Source organism: Sinocyclocheilus grahami, unplaced genomic scaffold (genome assembly GCF_001515645.1).
Source record: "Sinocyclocheilus grahami isolate Dianchi unplaced genomic scaffold, SAMN03320097.WGS_v1.1 scaffold624.1, whole genome shotgun sequence".
In the NCBI taxonomy this organism is placed as follows: Eukaryota; Metazoa; Chordata; class Actinopteri; order Cypriniformes; family Cyprinidae; genus Sinocyclocheilus; species Sinocyclocheilus grahami.
This window is the reverse complement of record NW_015505803.1, coordinates 225,113-247,470: the sequence shown is the minus strand read 5'-3', so window position 1 is coordinate 247,470 and position 22,358 is coordinate 225,113. Positions and strand designations below refer to the sequence as shown.

General features: G+C 38.2%; 2 protein-coding genes across 2 annotated transcripts in view; both read left to right on the top strand.

The window, feature by feature from the left end:
• Window positions 1–22,155, top strand: part of LOC107557927 (collagen alpha-2(IV) chain-like) — a 107,956-nt gene extending 85,801 nt beyond the window's left edge. Inside the window, exons 21-48 of the mRNA XM_016241513.1 lie at window positions 2,995–3,066; window positions 3,343–3,491; window positions 5,612–5,684; window positions 5,764–5,870; window positions 6,001–6,184; window positions 6,596–6,637; window positions 11,549–11,623; window positions 11,733–11,831; window positions 11,942–12,163; window positions 12,575–12,736; window positions 14,318–14,488; window positions 15,043–15,186; window positions 15,625–15,756; window positions 15,991–16,172; window positions 16,287–16,350; window positions 16,460–16,534; window positions 16,640–16,747; window positions 16,840–16,947; window positions 17,157–17,228; window positions 17,422–17,547; window positions 17,652–17,768; window positions 18,055–18,216; window positions 18,429–18,527; window positions 18,886–19,032; window positions 19,136–19,252; window positions 19,463–19,654; window positions 21,275–21,561; window positions 21,638–22,155. Of these exons, the coding sequence (XP_016096999.1) occupies window positions 2,995–3,066; window positions 3,343–3,491; window positions 5,612–5,684; window positions 5,764–5,870; window positions 6,001–6,184; window positions 6,596–6,637; window positions 11,549–11,623; window positions 11,733–11,831; window positions 11,942–12,163; window positions 12,575–12,736; window positions 14,318–14,488; window positions 15,043–15,186; window positions 15,625–15,756; window positions 15,991–16,172; window positions 16,287–16,350; window positions 16,460–16,534; window positions 16,640–16,747; window positions 16,840–16,947; window positions 17,157–17,228; window positions 17,422–17,547; window positions 17,652–17,768; window positions 18,055–18,216; window positions 18,429–18,527; window positions 18,886–19,032; window positions 19,136–19,252; window positions 19,463–19,654; window positions 21,275–21,561; window positions 21,638–21,892 (3,743 nt within the window). The 3' untranslated portion in view covers window positions 21,893–22,155. The remainder of the gene's footprint in view (window positions 1–2,994; window positions 3,067–3,342; window positions 3,492–5,611; window positions 5,685–5,763; window positions 5,871–6,000; window positions 6,185–6,595; window positions 6,638–11,548; window positions 11,624–11,732; window positions 11,832–11,941; window positions 12,164–12,574; window positions 12,737–14,317; window positions 14,489–15,042; window positions 15,187–15,624; window positions 15,757–15,990; window positions 16,173–16,286; window positions 16,351–16,459; window positions 16,535–16,639; window positions 16,748–16,839; window positions 16,948–17,156; window positions 17,229–17,421; window positions 17,548–17,651; window positions 17,769–18,054; window positions 18,217–18,428; window positions 18,528–18,885; window positions 19,033–19,135; window positions 19,253–19,462; window positions 19,655–21,274; window positions 21,562–21,637) is intronic.
• LOC107557913 (collagen alpha-2(IV) chain-like) overlaps window positions 21,965–22,358 on the top strand; it is a 4,238-nt gene continuing 3,844 nt past the window's right edge. Inside the window, exon 1 of the mRNA XM_016241498.1 lies at window positions 21,965–22,010. Within this exon, the coding sequence (XP_016096984.1) occupies window positions 21,965–22,010 (46 nt within the window). The remainder of the gene's footprint in view (window positions 22,011–22,358) is intronic.

Below are 22,358 nucleotides of genomic sequence, written 5' to 3'. Positions count from 1 at the left end.
CGTAAAGAAGGAGGTTGGGCCAATCGTGGGAATCGTGGGCCAATCGTTTGAGAAATAAATTTGGCAGTGAGAGTTGTCTTCTGAGGCGAAGAGGTCTACCTCGGCCTCGCCGAAGATCTCCCAGATTTTCTGAACCGTTTGCGGATGGAGCGTCCACTCTCCTGAGGGGACATTGCTCCTTGATAACATGTTTGCTCCTCGGTTCAATTTGCCCGGTATATGCACTGCCTTTAGCGAGCGCAGGTTGGGTTGAGCCCACTCTAAGAAGCGCTCCACTAGCACGAAGAGACGCTTTGAAGAGAGGCCTCTCTGGCGATTTATGTAGGACACAACCGACATGTTGTCCGATCGGATTAGCACATGGTGCCCTTTCAGGACTGGCAGGAAGAACTGACAGGCTCGACATACTGCTAACATTTCCAGGCAGTTGATGTGGAAGCCTTTTTCCACCATCGACCAGTGGCCGAAGGTCGGTATGCCCTCGCACAGCGCCCCCCCAACCTGAGTTGGAGGTGTCTGTCATTACAACTGTCCTTCTGTGAACCATCCCCATGGCCACGTCCTGTTCCATCCAACGGGAGTTCTTCCAGGGGGTCAGTGCCGATACACAGGCTTGACTCACCCTGATATGCAGGCATACGTGACGCCAGCGCATGGAATGGAACCCGTGGTTTCAACCAGCGCTGAAGGGGGCGCATATGCAGCAGACCCAACTGTAACACTGGAGATGCTGCTGCCATGAGGCCCAGCATCCTTTGAAACGCTTTGAGCGGGCGAGCGGTACCGATCTTGAAGGAGGTCGCCAGCCTCCATATGGCCAGAGCTCGTTCTGGCGTGACTACAGCTTTCATTTGAGCTGAGTCGAAGATTGTTCCCAGGAACGAGATTTGTTGGCTGGGAAGCAATGAGCTTTTGGCAAAATTGACCCTGAGTCCCAGGCACCCCAGGTGGCTGAGGAGGAGGGCTCTGTGAGATATTAGTTCTGCCTCCGATCTGCTGCGTCGCTGAAGAAGCGGAAAAGCAGGTCAGCCGAGCTGAGAGGTCCCGATGCCAGCTGCGAATGCATGTCAACAGCGAGCGGCTTCGGATCAGCTTGAGACGTAGAGTCGTCGCTGAAGGAGAAAAAATCTGAGAATCCTGGGGCGAGCGCCCGCTTATATAGCCAGATGCCCCGCCCATTCTGGCGGGCTTCGTCGCCATAGGCTCGTGCAGCTCCGCTGCCGCACCATTGGTTCGTTTTTAAAGCCCTGCGCGAACCAATGGCCGTGCAGTTTCACTGCGTGAATGAAATAGGCTTCAGTTCAGGAGAAAACAGGCTTTTTCCCATATGTGTCTTAACCCTCTTAGTGCCAAAGTCGCAAAATTGCGACAAGACGTCATACTTAATCAAACAGACTGTAGTTCCTAATATGGTGTAATATCTCATTTGTATTCCCTACCACTAGATGGCAGACATGTAATACTTCGATTCTAGACCAAAATTACATCACCTTCCTATTCAAAGTGTTCGAGGAAATAGCAAGGCGAGAGTGTTCACGAAGCACAACCGAGTGATGATTTTGACCCTTTGCCCAACGGGGATGGGGGTGGCAGGGCAATATCTATTATTTCCTGAATATTACTGATGAACAGATCAAAAAGTAGGCTACTTTTCACATGCGTTTTACTACTATATAGTACAGTAATATAGTAATAATTTAGTACTTTCTCCTGTTTTATTGTTGGTTTCCTCTTTTCTAATCATTTGTAATGAGGATAAAAAGACAAAAAAAACAAATAGGTCAAAAAAACATCAATTCAATATCTATTATTTCCTGAATATTATGACATTCAGGAGGGCCGCCCCCTGATGACGTCATACTATGCAAATTAGATGAGAATATTTACACCCCACATAAACTTTCGGTCATGCCCAACATTTTTCTAATTTACATTAGATCTCTATCTTTAAGCCCTTTCAAGCTACAAGCTTTTGAAATCTTGATGTCAAAATCCAGCATTTTTCCAAAAAAAAAACCCTGGCGCCTAAAAGGTTAAGCAAGACACAGTACGAGTGAAGTATCGAAAGGGAACCAGATCAGCCGACCTGTAACGTTACACTCTCACTCAAAGGATGGACGATCTGACAGGATTGTTACTATGAGGTGGATCACATCTAATGTGTATAGTACAGACAAACTCACCGTGTCTATCTAGTCATGATGAAGATGTATATACATTTCAATTTCAGCAGGCAACTATTTTTACAGCTACATTATTGTTTCAGCAACAATTAATTACAACAATGTATATACAATTACAAATGATTATATATAAATCGTCAGCTTGTTGTTTTACACACATGCACACAGAGATTATTTCATACACAACATAGTCGTGAAATGCAAGAAACATAGACATATGGCAAGAAATCTGTAGACACGCCCATAACAACAAAAGACAATACTTTATTGAACCTTTTCTGATAAGAAGTGTGCACTGCAAACACGAAAATTTTTGACGATCGTTTCTTTCCAGTCTGCTCGTTTTATCGCGTTTAACCACAGCTGTCAAATCTGATCAAATTCATCAGAAGAGAGGCTCATGAATATTAATTAGACAGGCCAAAATCGACCTGTTCTCAGCAGAGCTCCTGAGAGAGGAGCTGTAAAAATATATTGAGATGGTTTTTGGTACTTATACCGCAAATATATATTGTTAAGGACATCAAAACCTAAAATAAAACTCCAGAAAGGTGTAAAATATGTGACCTTTAATAAATCATTAACTCATCCATGAACATGGTTTCTACCCGAGTCCCGTCGGATTGCATCGGCTGTGGGGATGAAGACGACAACTCCCATGATTCCACACTCAGTCACAGCGTCATCAAACTACGCCTTTGTCTATTTGTTTATGTTGAATACACGCCCTCTAGCGGCGAAAATTACATATTGTGCCTTTGATACTGAATACTACAAAGAAGTATTAAAGATTTTTAATGTCTTGATACAGTGGAAGAATTCTTCAAAGGCGCACCAGGACAACGTGGACGTCCAGGAAATGCAGGGAAAAAGGGACTAAAGGGTAAGATGAGTGCTTAAGTTAATAAACTGCTGGGGTTATTTGGATGTCATAAAGATAGCATGGTGTTAAAAAAATGAATGTATGAATGTATGAATGAATGAATGAATGAACAAGATAATTTCATGTTGTGCATGATATTGTGGGAACCTTAATTATTTTTAGAGCAGAATAAAGAATTCTTATCTCTTCTCCAGAAACACAGAAGGTGTTTGTTGTTGCCATTTGTTGTCTTTGTTAATCCTGCTATATCAGTGATGATTTTTATTATTTTATCAGGTGACCATGGTCCATGCGATTGCGATGTAAAATCCCCACCTGGTCTTCCGGGTCTTCCTGGTGATGCTGGGGACTTTGGCATGGCAGGCGAGTGGGGTCAGGAGGGTGATCAAGGAGAGCCGGGAACCAGAGGTGTGGATGGTGTGCCTGTAAGTAGACATACACCATGTCTTCATGCCTTGTTAAAGAAAAGTTCACCCAAAAATGAAGTTCACCCAAATTACTCACCCTCAAGTTGTTCCAAACCTTTATTATTTTGTTGGTACTGGTATGTTGGTAACCGAACAGTTCACGGTAGCCATTGACTTCCATAGTATGGAACTATGGACGTTGATGGCTACCAGCAACTGTTTGTTTAATCCGTCCCTTGGGTCATTTTGACCCAAAATTGATTTTCAAAAAAATTATAAAAATTGTGTGTTGATTGTACCGGTCCAAGATTTCATTACTTTTGTCACACTTGTTCAAAAAAGTTTGAGTGGATTTGAGGAGTTTAAATGGGTGCAATAAAAAAAGTAACAAAAGTGTCCCTCACGGGTCATTTTGACCCACATAGGAATGAATGGAATTTACGAGAAAACTGCGTTTTTTTATTACATTTGATTTTTTTTTTTATATACAAAATCTGGGGCAATCCAGTAAAGATGTATATCCAAACGAAGGGCTGAGACTACAGAATATCCCCAATGCAGAAAACACTCACATACATACACACTCACACACACACACATGCACAAACACACACATGGTATACACACTCCCATAGAACACATTATAATACGTTTCATGTTTCTGCTGGGATATGACTGTCCTTTTTCCAATTTTTTGACTTAGCACAGTTACATTTGAGTGATGTGGTGGAGACCAATGTGTTTATATCATATTTATATTTTTAAAATATATTATATATTATTTCATATTTATGAAATTGTATGAATACACATATGTTTAGGTTATAATTCAGTTAGAATTTTTATTTGTTTTTACAAAATATGGATTTTGTAATGTTTCAATATATATTTGAATCCATAAACAACCAAATTGAAGCCTCAAGATTATCTAATTTCTCATGTTTCACTCGTTTTGCTCAGTTAAAAATCTCCATAGGATCCTATAGGCCCCTCTAGTGGCTGTAACCATAACATTTTTCCCCACCAGATGGCATCAGAGACACTCAGTGACTCAACACCATCTGTTGGTTTTTGATAAAACAGGACTGAAATTGTGTCTTTGTTTTTTTTGTTTTTTGGTGAAATAATGTACAAAAACTGCTTATTTGTTTATATTTCTTTAAAAATATCCAGAATAAAAGGTAAATATAATAAAAATCACCAAAAAATTATAGAGAAACCTACATGAGTATGAAATTTATAACTCTTCTAAACGTTAGTTTAGAACTCTTCAAAAACATTTTTTAATCGTAGAGAGTGTGTTAATTTGTGCAATGGTAACCTACCAGCAATGTAAGTGATTTTTTGATATATATTAGAATGAGTACATTACAATATAAATTTATTAGAACGAGTACATTATTATTTATGGACTTAAAAACAAGATGCAAACAATCATAATATTCTACCTGGTTAGGAGTGCACAATGTAAACATGAAACATATGCCATTACCTATATTGTACTGTGATACAGTTATGGAGGCCCTTCATAATGCAGAGGTCAACTGCCTGCTCTGCCAATAGTTAGAAATGGCACTATAGTATGCAGTGTTTAATAAACAGCTGTTTTTCTAAATTCTTCTGAGGTGAATTTCAGTGCAGTCCTGTATCGTGATATGTATCATATCCATCTGTTGGTTTTTGATGAAAAAGGAGTGACATTGTGTCTTTGTTTTATTTTTTAGGGGAAATAATGTACATAAACTGCTTATTTGCTTATATTTTCTTAAAAATATCCAGCATAAAAGGTAAATATAATAAAACTCACCCAAAAAATAATAGGAAAACCTACATAAATATTTAGAAAAATATATATTTAAATGGATCAATATAAGATTTCTGGAGCAAAACAAAAATTTGTGTCATTTTTAGCCTTCTAACGGACACTTTTGTTATAGGTCCGGGAGTGACGGATGAGGGTTAAAAACATTATTCAAAATATCCTATTTTGTTTTGAACAAAAGAAACAAACTCATACAGGTTTGAAACAACTTGAGAGTGAGTAAATGACGGCAGAATTTTCATTTCCTGGGTGAACTACCCCTTTAAGATCACCTGAGATACATGCATTTGCATTGGCAAATTTTTCAATTTTACAGGGTTCCCCTGGTGCAAGAGGATCACCTGGACCCAAAGGCAGAAAAGGAGAGCTGAGATTCGCTACTCAGAAAGGTGCAATAATCTTCCATTTCATGTTACATACGAGAGTAGATATACATTTTAATATTTTGCCTGCACTTGTGATATACAGGACAATCTGGTGACTCAGGGGACCCAGGTGCTAGTGGCTTTCCAGGAGTGCAAGGAAGGCCTGGGCTTCATGGAAGAGATGGTGAATCAGGTTTTCAAGGACCTCCTGTGAGTCTTTATCTGATCACTCAAAAACAGCACTAAATAGAAAACTAAATAAATATTGATCAAGTGATGTCAGTTTTAACCAAACTATGCAGTGTAATTCATAATTATCTACATGCTTATTTTCCTTCAGGGAGAAGGTCCTGTAGGTGAGCCTGGAGACAAGGGATACCAAGGTCAGGATGGTCCTCCAGGTCTAATAGGTCAAATAGGACAACCTGGTCAAGTTCTTGGAGCAACTAAAGGTCTAAGAGGCCTTCCTGGAGACGAAGGACAAGTTGGTATTGATGGAAAGCAAGGGTTACCTGGTGTTCCAGGTGTGTAACAGTATTATTTTAACATCATTGATATACTATTATAGTTTTTGTTAATATTGTAAATTTGATTTATTTTTTACATGTTCTGTTTTCACATTGATTTTAGTTTTAGTAATTTTGTAGTGTTTTGTCATTTTTAGCATTGTTTATAATGTATGGTTTTATTAATTTAATTGATAAATTTATTTGAGTTATTTTAGTACTTAAAGATAAACTAAAATTAGAAATGTTGCATTGGCAATTAGCTGAAATAAAATAAACTTTATTTTAGTTAACATTTATATCAAGTAAAAAATGTTATGGTTTTAGTTAACAGTGATAACCCTGGTACTTAAAAATACTAAGATTTATTTTAATCTTACACACTTTTTTATTATTTTTATTCAAATCTATCTTACATGTGTTTTACAGGAGAGTGTGTCCCACAAGGAGGAGATCAGTGGAGTATTCCAGGTAAAGATCTCTCTGCTGTTTTAGTGCTTCAACACATAGCTGTCATTCCACCATATATGGTCAATAACCGTACTTTGGCATTATTAACCAAGTCATCAGATTAAGGTGGCTTGAAAGGTGGCATCTTCTTCTTCTGACACAAAATTTAGTGACAACCACTGAACTCAGGTGAGACCTTCAGACTGTTCTGAAGTTAGCTGCTATCTTTTCTAACTGATGGTTTAAAAAAAAACAGACTATTCTTACCACCAAAAATCCCATAGACTTTCATTGAGAGGGGGGGGGGTCTGCTGTCTATTAATATAACAAATCTTAACAACTCCCCACTTAAAAGACAGCTAAAACAAGCCTAAACTAAGTAAAGTGAAATAGGAATAGTATGTTGTACTGACAGATGCTTAGTTGTTATAGTTTACTTAAACGAGAGTTCTAGTAACTAAAAAAGAACTGTAGGGGGTACTTGATCCTTTCATTTAGGTTTACTCATGACTTAGTATAGCTACTCACTGACTCCCAGAGTGCATTGCGGTATGAATAAATTATACAGTTGCTTTGTTTTATAGTTGTTGATTTTATTTGACAATTTTATTTGCTGTCTTGTGTCAGTAGCAGCACAACAAAAAGAGCAAATAAAATGGCTATTGTTACAAGTAATGAAAATAAATTAAATTGAATTGTTACCATTGTTGTGGTTCACGTGCTGAATGTTTAAGTCTGTGTGTGACTTTAGCATGTTACCACACACGATTTAAGGATTCTATAAACTCAAATAAAAGCAACTCAGGGTATTTATGAAAAAATTTATTTTATAAAGTTCATTAATAAACACACTAAAAAGACTTGTGTCAGTAGTAGCACAACAGAAAGAGCAAATAAAATGGTTATTGTTACAAGTAATGAAAATAAATTAAATTGAATTGTTACCATTGTTGTGATTCACGTGCTGAATGTTTAAGTCTGTGTGTGACTTTAGCATGTTACCACACGATTTAAGGATTCTATAAACTCAAATAAAAGCAATTCAGGGTATTTATGAAAAAATTAATTTTATAAAGTTCATTAATAAACACACTAAAAAGACACTAATGTTTTAATTAGAAGATAGGTCACGTTATATAAGCAATCTATTTATTACTTTTCTTCCTTTGATATCAAATAACTCTGACTTCATAATGCATTACTGCATTAACAGGATGTAAATTATAGTAACGTAAACCAAGTTCAAAGTGCCCAACCAAAGGGAACGCTAATCACTATAATGGTGAGTTTAAAAAAAACACATTTTAGGAAAATCAACATCTATTTATGAAGTTAGCTTATGTGATGTTCTCTCAAATATTTCAGTTGTATTGAGAATTCAACATTCAAGATGACTTTGGGAAATGAGTGAATGCAACTAGTGAAAGATAACTGCAAACATGAAGGAAATGGGTGAAAAGTATATTAAAGGGGTCATAAGATGCGATTTCAAGTTTTCCTTTCTCTTTGGAGTGTTACAAGCTGATTGTGCATAGATAAGATCCCTGAAGTTGCAAAGACTAAAATCTCAAATCCAAAGAGATATTCTTTATCAAAGTTAAGACTCTGCCACGCCCCCCTAAAATGGCTCGTTCTAACGCCCCCACATATCTACCTCACTATGTGGAAATATTTGCATAATGCCGCCCAAATGTTCACGCAAAGAAAGAAGGCGTGTTTTCAGTAACCGCAGTTAGTGTTGAAGCCATGAGCCATGTCAGGGAGACGCTGTGTGTTTCTAGGCGAAAGCAAAAGCACTTTATTTGGCCTTCCAAAAGTAGATGCATTTAGGAATCTTTAAGATGACTTACAACAGAACAGCAATGCATTTTATGGACAACCGTTTCGTGAACCTAGGAGAGGAGGTAATTCTGACTTTGCTATGACAATCTGGTGCTTCTGAATCAGCTACTGTTTTGTTATTAGTTTAAGTATTTGCTGTTGACTGTTCAAATGCGGAGTTTTGCGCATTGTGTGTGTGTGTGCGCGAGGGAGCGAGAGAGAGAGCGAGAGAGCGCGCGAGAGAGCGAGAGAGAGAGAGAGAGACAGGGTCACATCACAGTGGAGGCAGCTGTCTTAATCGTGGCTTGTGTGCTGCAAACACATACCAGCTTCATCACTGTGTCTGTCACGCGACTCTGTTCCCCTTTCGGGCTTGAACTGATGTCTTTACGTTTATTTTGAAAGATAAAGCTCACGATTATGGTAAGGAGGGTTACATTTCCGACGAGTGCTTGCGGTGTTCGGCCAATCACAATGCACTGGGTCAGCTGGCCAATCAGAGCAGACTGCGCTTGTCGGAAGGAGGGACTTTGTAGAAAACGAAGCGTTTGAGAGAGGCGGGGCATAGAGGACCTACAATAATGTACAGTATTTGAAAAATAATGTGTTTTTTGAACATTAAAGCATGTCAACATATTCTGTTACACCAAATAATGATCTTTAAAAAAGCATCATATGACCCCTTTAAGACTCTTTTTCTTTTCCTCTTCTTCTGTTGTTATGTTGCACATTAGCAACATATTAATGCACTGCTGCCTCTCATTGGTTTATTAATGTCATTGGTTCCTTTATGGCTACTTGAATATTTTAAGTAAGTGTCACTCAAAACAGTAAGTAAATTGTTTTATTTGCCTTGAAAGTTGCTGTAACTTAATAAAACCTAGTAAGTATAACAACTAAGTAAAGATAACTAACTAAATCTAAGTAAGGTAAACTATTGGATTTTACAGTGTGGTTATTAACAGTTTTTTTTTTATTCAGCTGGTTTTAGCCGAAGTTAGTTGGGTTTTAACTTTTTTTTATGTATTTATTAGTGCTGTCAAAATTAGCTAGTAAATGCAGGCAATTAATTTTTTCAGTTTAACACGTTAAAAATATTTAATGCAGGGGCGGAACTAGGGTTGGCCACCCCACTCACAACTGCTGCTTCTGTCTCATTTTTCTTGACAAGACTCTTCATTTATTTACACACAGAACGTCTTTACGGCCACATCAAACAGGATACTTTTCAGATGCGCACTCCATCTTCTCCTCAGTGCCAGGCGTGAGTCAAACGAGAGCGGAAACGGTACTGTGCTCGTAGTGCGTGCTCTTCAATTGCACGCACGAAGGCACTGGCGCCCATAGCCTGTATCATTTCTTATCAAAGCGCGAAAGAAACTACAAGCATGCAATGTAGTAGTTATGTTGCCAGTTAAGTCATGAAGTTACCAAAAAGGCAATTAAATCTGCCTTAAAACTGTGCGTCTATGTATGTATTTGGTATATGAGTTACATTTGAGAACATGTCTCTGAAATGCAGTGATTTTCCAAACTGTCCTGGAGCATCCCAGCACTGTCGCCCTCAACTAACACACTCGATTCAACTCATTTGTAGAGACTTTAAGACCTGAAGTGGGTCAGGATAGATAAAGAGAGATGCGTATCAGATCCGCGTCATGTTCAGCAGCAGCAGCTCTTAAAGGAATAGCAGCCAAAAACCTAATAGCCTAGCTGCTGTGATGTCTGTTAATCAAAGATCAAAAGAAAAAAAGAGGAAATCAATTGTAGCTTTAAAGATTCGTCTATATTTGTGACCCTGGACCACAAAACCAGTCATAAGGGTCAATTTTTCGAAATTGAGATTTATAGAACATATGAAAGCTGAATAAATAAGCTTTCCATTGATGGATGGTTTGTTAGGATAGGACAATATTTGGCTGAGATACAACTATTTGAAAATCTGGAATCTCAGGGTGCAAAAAAAAATAAAATTGAGAAAATTGCCTTTAAAGTTGTCCAAATGAAGTTCTTAGCAATGCATATTACTAATCAAAAATTAAGTTTTGTTATATTTACGGTAGGAAATTTACAAAATATCTTCATGGAGCATGAATCATGATCTGTACTTAATATCTTAATGATTTGTGGTATAAAAGAAAAATTTATAATTTTGACCCATACAATGTATTGTTGGCTATTGCTACAATTATACCTATTCTACTTATGACTGGTTTTGTGCTCCAGGGTCACATTTAATTTAGAATTTAGTGTTTGATAACTTTATTAAATTTCTGTACTCCTACTTGCTGAAGGGCACAGGTAAATATGACATTTATTATAATGGGTTTATGTGAAGATTGTTTTAAGTTCACTTAAAATTTAAGTAGTCTAATAAATGTTCAAATTGACAGCTCTTGTAATGTTGAATGGCTATGAGCAATGGTTAAATAGGAGAAAAAACTATTTCATAGAGACATCAGTTGAATTGGTATCAGTGATTCTAGCCTTCAGTCATAAAAAAGATTATGTATTATACAAATATTAAAAATATACTGTCTTTGTTGTTTCTATATTAATTTAAAGATTGAATGTGAAATTACTGCAATTTAAAAGTAATTTTAAAAACTTTAATGTTAGGTGGGATTAATCTCGATTAATTTCAGAAATTGTTTTTAATCGATTGACTTTTTTGCTAAATTGGCTTATTTTTAGTTGATTTTTGTTTTTTACTGAATCAGCTGGTTTTAGCTGGATTTTATCTATCAAACATTCTTGCTTTGAAAACTATTAAACTAAAACTAAATATTTCAAATGTAAAACCTTCAAACTTAAAGTTGTTAAAACTTCAAACTTTCTGCCTAGGCTTTCTCAAACCAATTTACTTACTTACTTACTCCTCTAGTTAGATTATCATAGCACTTCAGCAAGTAACTTAGCCTGAACTGCTTAATTCACAGACTCTATTAAAACTTCAGCGTTAGGTGTGATGTCTATTTTATTATTAAGAACATAACAGATTTCTGGTTCTAGTATGTGTTATTTCAGTTTGCTCCATACAAAGCAAAATTGTAGATTAAACATGATTTTGATGCAATATATTTAAAGCTTTTAAATTGTGTTTTTGTGTAGTGGAATGTATTGGTGATCCCGGGCCACCTGGAGAGAGAGGGCAGCCTGGACTTCCAGGGCTAGATGGATTTCCTGGTAATGGATGTATTATTGTAAAATATCTAGTAACTTTTATTATTGTAAAATATCTAGTAATTAATTTATTTCTGGTTACATTATGGCTGCCCATATTTGTATGTTCTAGGACTGCAAGGTGTTAAAGGCTCACCAGGTCTTTTTGGAGAACCTGGAGCCAAAGGAGAGAAAGGTTTAACAGGAAGAGGAGGCCCACCCGGGCCAAGAGGTAAGCATTGGGAGGCCTGTGCGTTTCTTTACATTTTATTGAATCATTCTTATGTATACTTCTGTCTGTCTCCTTTTCTCAGCTCTGATAATTTGATTTCGACCACATAGGTTTTGTTGGACCTCAGGGTGACTTAGGATATCCTGGCACCAAAGGTGTGGAAGGAGCTCCAGGCTTTTCTGGTAAACCAGGTTTGGATGGTTTTTTAGGGGAAAAGGGTGAACATGGTGAAGTTTTTGGAGCTTCTCTTGGTGCCGCTGGAGACCCAGGACTGCCTGGACAGAGGGGTGTCATTGGTCTTCCAGGAGATCCAGGACTTCAAGGACACCAAGGTGAGAAACTCACCTGTCAAACCCATAGTGATGGATATATGCTGAATCTATAGAGCCAGCAGTCTTTGTAAAACTTTCAGGCAAGTTTCAAAGTTTGTCTTGGCAAACATTTATTTTCTAGTTTCTTCCTATTGCATATAAGGGTCATAGTTTAAAAAATGCTTTGAGAGTGTCAGTAAAACAAATGCAATCTATGATCTATTGTTATTATTATTTGATTTGTATTTGATTTTTTTTGGATATGCGTATTTTTTTCTGTGATTGTAAATCCTATTTAAACATTTATGCCACCACATGCATCTTGCATCTTTATGCCGCTTCTCCACCCAGAAGCTCAGAAGTGACAGTCTGTCTATGATTAAGATGAATCTGTTGTTCTAGAGACTCACTAAAGGATGCAATGTCACACAGGTGTTGAGGGAATGCCGGGTATGATTGGCCTTAAGGGTGAAAGTGGCCCTTCAGGTCTTCAAGGAGAGATAGGAACACCTGGACCTCCAGGAACATTTGGCTTTCCTGGGCAGCCTGGTCAACTAGGACCTCCCGGACCACCTGGAAAAACCGGAGAACCAGGTAACTCAACTGATACTAAAACCTAGGTTTAAAATATTAGCCAGTTTACTAAACTCTTATTAGGGACTTTTGCACCGGGTGGTTAAAGGAACTCATTATAAGAAGTAGCCACTTAGGTCAGTAGCCCCTCACTTCAGAACACAAGATCCAGGGGGCGTGGTTGGATCCACATCTTGCTTTGAAAACTATTAAACTAAAACTAAATATTTCAAATGTAAAACCTTCAAACTTAAAGTTGTTAAAACTTCAAACTTTCTGCCTAGGCTTTCTCAAACCAATTTACTTACTTACTTACTCCTCTAGTTAGATTATCATAGCACTTCAGCAAGTAACTTAGCCTGAACTGCTTAATTCACAGACTCTATTAAAACTTCAGCGTTAGGTGTGATGTCTATTTTATTATTAAGAACATAACAGATTTCTGGTTCTAGTATGTGTTATTTCAGTTTGCTCCATACAAAGCAAAATTGTAGATTAAACATGATTTTGATGCAATATTTAAAGCTTTTAAATTGTGTTTTTGTGTAGTGGAATGTATTGGTGATCCCGGGCCACCTGGAGAGAGAGGGCAGCCTGGACTTCCAGGGCTAGATGGATTTCCTGGTAATGGATGTATTATTGTAAAATATCTAGTAACTTTTATTATTATAAAATATCTAGTAATTAATTTATTTCTGGTTATTTCACTTCAGAACACAAGATCCAGGGGGCGTGGTTGGATCCACATCTAGGCAGTGGAGATGGGTAGGTTTAGGGGTGGAAATGTGTGGATTTAGGGATCAGGGGGTGGAGACGGGTAGGTTTAGGTATATGTAAGGTGGGAGGAGTTGGATCTGGATCCAACCACACCCCCTGGATCTTGTGTTCTGCAGTGAGGACCATCTCACTTAGTTGGTCCCCCGAGAATTAAATTTTCCCCTTGGGCCATTTTTCTGGTTGCATTCACATTGTCAGTAGGAACTCTGAAGTGACGTAAGCTGGCTGACAGCAACATAATTTAAGTGATGCATTCAACAACTTCAACATCTGGAGGATGAAGGAGTCCCTGGACTTTGATGTCAGTCCATTTATCAGTGTTTTCCATGTTCGTTGAGTTAGTTTGTGGAGTGCCTGTTTTGTTTTTTTTAAATGGCAGATGCCGGTGTTTCGTATGGTATGCGTTCAACCAGTAAACATACAATAGTTTATATTGTGCTTGCTTAGACCGTACTTTTAAGTAGGAGCTAATTGTTCTTACAACTAAACTCACTCCCAGTTCCTGTGGTGCGCATGCCAGAAAGGCCAAAAATCAGCTACTTCCTCCATTCCTATGGTGTGAATGCCCCTATTGCCTGATTTTTCTTTACTCTCTTTACTCTTTACTCTCTGGTCCAACTCTACAATATAAATCATTAAATTGTTTTGATTTGTAAGGAATTTCATGGATCCTATTGTCTTTAGGATCACAAACATAAATTCAGTAAAGTGTGTCCAAACATTTGACTGGTGGTGCAAATAATACATTACATTTAAATTAAATGGAATGGAATGAAGCAAAATGTCTTTCTCCCCACAATGCTTAAATATTCTGGGTCTCTGTAGGTTCAAGTGGAGAAAGTGGAGATCAGGGAGACCCAGGCCTTTCTGGGCCCAGAGGAGTAAAGGGTGTCACTGGAGAACCAGGAAATTTTGGTCTACAAGGAAATATTGGGTCACCTGGAGATCCAGGACAACAGGGGCAATTTGGTATTTATGGTCTTTCAGGGTTAAAAGGTCAGTTGCCTTTTCTATATGTTATGTATGTTGATATGTTATATTCCTTTGATAATTGGCAGAGTTCATTATGCATAAATGCAGTGACTTTAAATGCAGACCATGAGCCAAAAACTCATCACCAAACATCAATGACTTGTTCATATGGGTACAGTCGTTTTAGACACTTCCAAAACTTTTGGAACAGAGATGGAAATACAGTAACATTTTTAAATACATGAATTGTTTCCATCTTTGTTGCAAGAGTTTTGGAAGTGCCTTTTTCTGTTCTAAAGAAGGGGGTGTCCCAATATTTTTGTCCTTGTAGTCTATGTACAAGTCATTCGTGCTTGTTGATGAGTTTTTATATCATTATATGCTTAAACATTAGGATTTTTACTCATGGAAATTACTAAAGTAGTCAAACCTGTTCATTAGAAGATGGTGTCCCAATACTTTTATATAGTAGTGTATATTGCAATATAGATTGAGCAACATTTTTATCATTGATGGTGCTTAAAATAAAAATGATAAATGGAATTAATTGAGTGCCGCATTGTTTCTTAACAATAAAGGTTCCAAAGGTGGTCAGGGCATGACGGGTTTCCCTGGAATGCCTGGTGAGCATGGTCTGAAGGGCTTTTCGGGACAGAAAGGAACAATAGGTGATCCAGGACGACAAGGTGTAAAAGGACCTCCTGGAGCTCTAGGTCTAAAAGGTGAATACAGAGCATGATTCTCTATGTGTGTACATCATACACAATATGTAATCTAATGTTACCATGGTCATATAATACATTTGTTTTCCCCACTTATAAAGTTACTTGTAAAGTCTACTTACAAAGTTAATAATTCCATAATTTAGTTTTTCATTACCATTTTCTGTTCTATCCAATGTTTTTTTTTCATGTAATATTCTTTTTTAGCATTCCCATCTTTTTTGTAACAGATGCATAAAACAATTTGTGCTGAAATGTGCTGCACAATACTAAGATTACACTGAAAGTTTTTGCTTGTATTTAGGAGCTTGTACTAGTGAGCAATTTTGCATTGATTCCTTGTGAGATGATGCCTTTAATATAGTAACTGTCACTGTAGTCTTTTACTTATTGTATACTTGGTGGGTTTTCAATGTCTTGTCTGTGCTTTTTCTCAAGGTGAAAGAGGGTTGATGGGGCCTCCCGGTGAAAAGCCAATCATGCATATACCACCACATATGAAAGAGGTCATCAAGGGACCTAAAGGTGACCATGGAAAAATGGGAAAGTCTGGCTTCACTGGTCCTAGAGGTAACTACACTCATGTTATTTACTACTCAAGGGCACAAAAAATAACATATTTCATATCAACTACAGAAGCAATAAGAGCTCTGAATGTTAATCAGAATTTGTTCATATGGCAATTATTTACATTTCTGCATATGGTCAGTGTGGACTCACAAGAACTTTGTTAATGGTAATAGAACAAAATTATTCCTTTCAGACAGACACCTATAGCTTTTCTTTCAACTTGTCTTTGACCAGGTACAAAAGGTTTTCCAGGTGTTCCAGGAATGGAGGGTAAAGATGGACATCCGGGTAAGCCCAGTTATACAAAAGGTACTACAGGTTTTCCCGGAGTAGAAGGATTTCCAGGACAAAAAGGAATGCCAGGGTATAAAGGAAAGTCTGGAATTGAAGGTTTTCCTGGAATGCCTGGACCCAGGGTATGACAATGAGCTCCATCTCCCTCTGAAAACCATTTATGATTTAAAACATTGCACAGTATGTTTTGAAAGTTGTGCTTTTAGTCATTGTGGCTCATTGTGTTTAAATCGCAGGGTGACAAAGGCACGTCTGGTGCTTATGGACGGACTGGAGAATCTGGAATCAAGGGAATAAAAGGTGCTCATAAATAAACCTCTGAAACGCCCATGCTATACTTAATGTATGACTTTCTCATACTCTTTAAATAAACTGCCAAAAAGGTTTATGTAAGAATCTTTTATTTAAGGTGAATTTGGTCCTACCATCAGTCTTCCAGGATCAACAGGACTGAGAGGTGAAACTGGGCTTCCTGGACCTTTTGGTAAGAAATTTCTATATTCTATAGTGCATCAAACAATATGATGATAGTTTACTGTCCCTATTATCGAACTGCTTCTTTAATGAGTTTTCAATGTACATTGGTTAGGTGAGAAGGGTCTCATAGGTAACACTGGAGACAGAGGAAGTCCTGGTTTTGATGGCATTGAAGGGATGAAAGGCTATCCAGGAGAACCTGGAAGAGTTGGACGACCAGGTACAAGAGCCTTGATCATTATCCTTTGATTTAACAAGTTAATTGTTTATTAACTGTTTTTAACTGGATCGATTTTTTATTTTTTTTATCAGGCTCTGAAGGCCTACAAGGTTTCCCAGGAACCCAGGGTCAGAAGGGCTGGCCTGGCGTGCCTGGGCAGGCAGGAACCCCTGGAATCCAAGGCCAACCAGGACAAAAAGGTCTGTAGTTCTAATTGTCATATTTAATGAAACAGCAACATACCTATGCAGATTTGCCTTGTGTGTAAATTTAAAACATGCTTTTTCTGTAAAGATGCTTTAAAACAGTATGCATTGTAAATATTCATTGTCTAGTCACTTGACTTGCAAAACACTAAAGAGAGCTGTTAGATCGATATATAATGTTGGCTGGCTTATATTTCCTGTAGGATTTCCTGGTCTTAAGGGCATTTTTGGATTGGATGGCCTAAAAGGTCAAAAGGGTATCACGGGTGTTGCAGGTACCTCTAGAGTATAGGACTGATCACATTATACACCTTGTTGTCTTCACGTATGAATAATAATTGTTACATGATTTTCATTTTAGAAAAGTTTGTTGTTGTTATTATTGTTATTATATCATTATATGCAGAAATTACATCTTTGATATGTTGGTATGTAATGACCGCTTTGGTATGGTTTGTCCCCTGCAAGGTTCTGACAACTTGGGTCCTTCTGGTGAGCCAGGAACAAAAGGAGAGAGAGGAGAGACCGGCATCCCCAGCACAGAGGCTGGTGTCCCCGGAGAGGTGGGATTCAAGGGTTTCATTGGAGATCCAGGTAGCTCAAAATGTCAAACCTCATATTCTGAAACTGGAGTTTCGTGCATTGTTTATTTGATGCAGCTATGCATCAGTTCTACACTGACACTGCTGTGTTTACAGGTAATAAGGGTGAATCTGGGCATCCTGGTGTACCGGGGCCTCGGGGTCAACAAGGATTCTCTGATATAAAAGGAGTGCAAGGCGACTATGGCTTTCCAGGCCAACAAGGACTTCCAGGTGAAGGGCTCGTTCCTATATATTTACAATAAACACTAGTAATGAGTCCTGGAGACAGTATAAGGATGAGGAGATGGAATACTTTAGTTGATTTTGGCTCTCAATTATTAACAACCATTTGAAATAACATTTAGCAGGATGAATATGTTTTGTAAGTGACTGAAGTAAATATATAGTGTCACTTTGCCTCACAAGAAATAGCTTATTTCTGAATCTACAATCTTTCTTGAAAATTAATTCTGAGAATGTTCCATCTTGTCTGAAACCCGTTGCTGTTATCATTTAGGTTTCCCTGGCCCCAGAGGGATCCCAGGTGACCCTTCTCCATTTGGAGCAAAAGGACAGAAAGGAAATCCAGGTGATTTTGGATTGACTGGAGAAAAAGGAGTCCAGGGGGGCGCAGGACAGAAAGGACCGTCAGGGGAACCTGGAGTGTCAGGAAGAAAAGGTAGATTATGAAATATGATTTCATTGCATTGGCAAAATCAAAACGTAAGACCAGTAGTCATTATGTTAAGACAATTACACCATGCACTTTCTCACCTTCTCACATGAAAATCATATTAGATGAGCAATGTTTAGATTGTTTACTTTGTTCCAGTATGAACCTTAACTGAAAAATAACTGTAATGATGTAAGAATGCTTTGTTTCATTTCAAGGTGTAAATGGAGAACCAGGAATGATGGGATTCCCAGGAAGGCGTGGTTTTGAAGGTGATAGGGGCCCTGTTGGACCTAAAGGAGATACCGGACCCCCAGGTGAGTTGAAATGATTTGTTGGCATAACCCTTTTAATCCCAAATACAACATCAATGGAAAGCTTATTTATTCAGCTTTCATATGTTGTTTAAATCTGAATGTCGAAAAATGTACCCTTATGACTGGTTTTGTGGTCCAGGGTCACATACTTAATTTTTTCTGACCTGCATCTTTTAAAGAGTGACAGTGCTTGACCAGTAGATCTAAATGTGTTGGCTGCAATGGGATTTGGATCTAGATTGTATATTGAACATTTAACTTTTCTTATTATTTCAGACCAGATATGATGTCAGGAAGATTTGTTGCAATGTCTGAAATAATTTTGCACTTATCCATTCTCTCTACCTTGTTGCTTCAGGTTTTCCTGGCTTACCTGGTGCTAAAGGACTTCCACCAGTTCCACAGAAACTACCAGGTGAGAGAGGACCACCTGGCCCAATGGGTATTCAAGGACCACAGGGACGGAGTGGAAACTTCGGTCCTGCTGGACCTCCTGGTGATTCAGGTAGGATAATTAAAAGCCTCAATTTTAAACAAATATATCCATGAATATGATGCTTTTGCTGTGCTCCAGAATCATTGTGTAAATGGCTATTATCGGTTTACAGGGATTTGGGGTCCAAAGGGTGAAAAAGGCATGCCAGGTCTCCCTGGAATACCAGGAAATCCAGGCTTCCGTGGAGACCCTGGACAAATGGGCCACCCTGGTCTACAAGGCGAAGAAGGTAAATGGTGTGTTTGTGTAAGAGGGATGAGGATTATGGGATTCTGGGCTAGATTAGTGGATTAAGGATTGTAGATGACTGGTCACCAATGAAATGTGTGCCTTTCATTTTTAAGTCATTTTGGCAACTGGCAATGTTAATGTCATTTTGGTGGCTGGCATGTAAATAGGCTTCTTTGCTCACAAGTTGATAATGAATCTCAATTGGTAGGGACGCGAGGGGGTCCTGGTTCATCTGGTCCTATCGGAATGCCTGGCCGCAGTGTCAATGTTGGCTACCTGCTGGTGAAGCACAGTCAGTCTGAGCAGATTCCCATGTGCCCTGTGGGCATGTCCAAGTTATGGGACGGTTACAGTCTTCTGTACTTTGAGGGACAGGAGAAGGCCCACAACCAAGATCTTGGTAAGTGCAGCTGGCAAAGTAATAAAATCAATCACAAGATGTACAGTTATTGCATGTCTGACACCACCATTATTTGCAAAAATTTTGATCCAGAATCTGAATGTTGAATTTCGTAACACTGTTCAGTGTAGCTTATGAAATTGAACATGTGTTGTCTACAGTGTTGCTAAAGTTACTCACCAGAAGTAACCCATTACAGATACTCATTGCTTATAATGGAATCACATTACTTTGTCATTAGGAAAATGAAAAAGAAATCACAATACTAAAATCAATCACAAGATGTACAGTTATTGCATGTCTGACACCACCATTATTTGCAAAAATTTAGATCCAGAATCTGAATGTTGAATTTCGTAACACTGTTCAGTGTAGCTTATGAAATTGAACATGTGTTGTCTACAGTGTTGCTAAAGTTACTCACCAGAAGTAACCCATTACAGATACTCATTGCTTATAATGGAATCACATTACTTTCTCATTAGGAAAATGAAAAAGAAATCACAATATTGTTTTTACTTTTCAGTTACATTTTCTAAAACTCCTTCATATCGATGAAACAAAATGTAGCACCCAATACATAATGCTTATCTATCATACGACATATAAAAAACACTAGTACTGTTTTAGTATGCACACAAACTTAATTTCAAACAAACAAAAACTAAGGGTGTATTCACACCAGGAAAGTCCGCTAGTTCACTTGCTTTGGTCCGGACCAAATCCAATGTTGATTTTTTTGGTTTGGTGCGGTTCACTTTCACACTGCCCTTTTTGCAAGTGAACCAAAAACTATAAACAAAACCACACGTGTGCTAAGGTCATCCATTCATTTGTTCATCCATTCAACCGAACCAGAGTTTGTTTGGACCCGGACAGAGACCACCTCTTCAGCTGGGTCTCAGTACGGTTGTTTGGTCTGCACCCGAGTGCGATTGCTGTATTCACACCTGCCCAAAAGATCTGCACCAAGGGGGGAAACAAACTTGCGTTCGATTCAATCGAACCAAACTAGACAGGTGTAAATGCACCCTAATATAAAATCATAAATAACCAGTGAATCAGTAAATCATTTTACAAATTAGTTCAATTGATTCGAAGATTTTGAAAGATTTGTTTCTTCAATCACTGGTCAACAACAGACTTGTTTATGAACTTTTTTTTTCCCCACAATGCATTCCATGTAATTATTTTTTTTATTATTATATTATTATATGATATTACCATTTTAAAATGTGGAGTTAAGATTTTTATATGCTTTTGAAAGATGTCTCTTATTCTCACCAAGGTTGCATTTATTTGATCAAAATACAGTAAAGGCAGTAATATTGTGAAATATTATTACAATTTAAAATAACAGTTTTCTTTGTGAATATATTTTAAAATGTAATTTATTCCTGTGATGCAAAGCTGAATTTTCAGCATCATTACAGGCTTGAGTGTCACATGATCCTTTAGAAATCATTCTAATATGCTGATTTTCAGCTCAAGAAACATTTCTTATTATCATCAATGTTGAAAACAGTTAATAAAACAGTTCAAATAAATATTATATTGAAACAGTTATATTAAGTAATTATATTTAACTCAGTAACTGTACTTTGTGCTTTTGTCATTCAGGTCTAGCCGGGTCATGTCTCCCCCGATTTAACACCATGCCCTTCCTATACTGCAATCCTGGAGACGTGTGCTACTATGCCAGCCGCAATGACAAATCCTATTGGCTGTCCACCACTGCACCAATTCCCATGATGCCCGTGGAGGAGGCCGAAATAAAACCATACATCAGCCGCTGCTCCGTGTGTGAAGCTCCATCTGTGGCCATCGCTGTACACAGTCAAGATATAACAATCCCAATGTGCCCAGCAGGCTGGAGAAGTCTCTGGATTGGCTACTCCTTCCTTATGGTGAGACTTCATCTCTAAAATGTTACACCTCCATCTTTTTTACCGTCCTCTAACTCATTCTGTCACTCTTTCACAGCACACGGCAGCTGGAGATGAAGGCGGCGGACAGTCTCTGGTGTCTCCAGGCTCCTGTCTAGAAGATTTCCGCACCACTCCCTTCATCGAGTGTAACGGGGCCAAGGGTACGTGCCACTACTTCGCCAACAAGCAGAGTTTCTGGTTGACATCTATCGATCAGACCTTCCAGAGTTCCCCTTCCTCTGAGACACTGAAAGCCGGTCAGCTCTTGGCACGCATCAGCCGCTGCCAAGTGTGTATGAAGAACCTGTGAGCTGTTACCCATCAACATATTTGACACTATTGCAGCAAAGCAGCATTATAATTAACTCGAGCAGAACGGGCCATGCTAATACTTCATTCCAAATGTCAACCGGATGGCAACATCACAAGTTAGGCTTTTAAAATTACTTCATGTATTTAATGTATCACATATGATGCCCTCAGAGTCCCTCTTCAACACTACTGTGTGCCTTATGACTGAAGATACAGTGGGGCAAAAAAGTATTTAGTCAGCCACCAATTGTGCAAGTTCTCCCACTTAAAAAGATGAGAGAGGCCTGTAATTTTCATCATAGGTATACCTCAACTATGAGAGACAAAATGAGAAAAAAAAATCCAGAAAATCACATTGTAGGATTTTTAAAGAATTAATTGGTAAATTCCTCGGTAAAATAAGTATTTGGTCACCTACAAACAAGCAAGAGTTCTGGCTCTCACAGACCTGTAACTTCTTATTT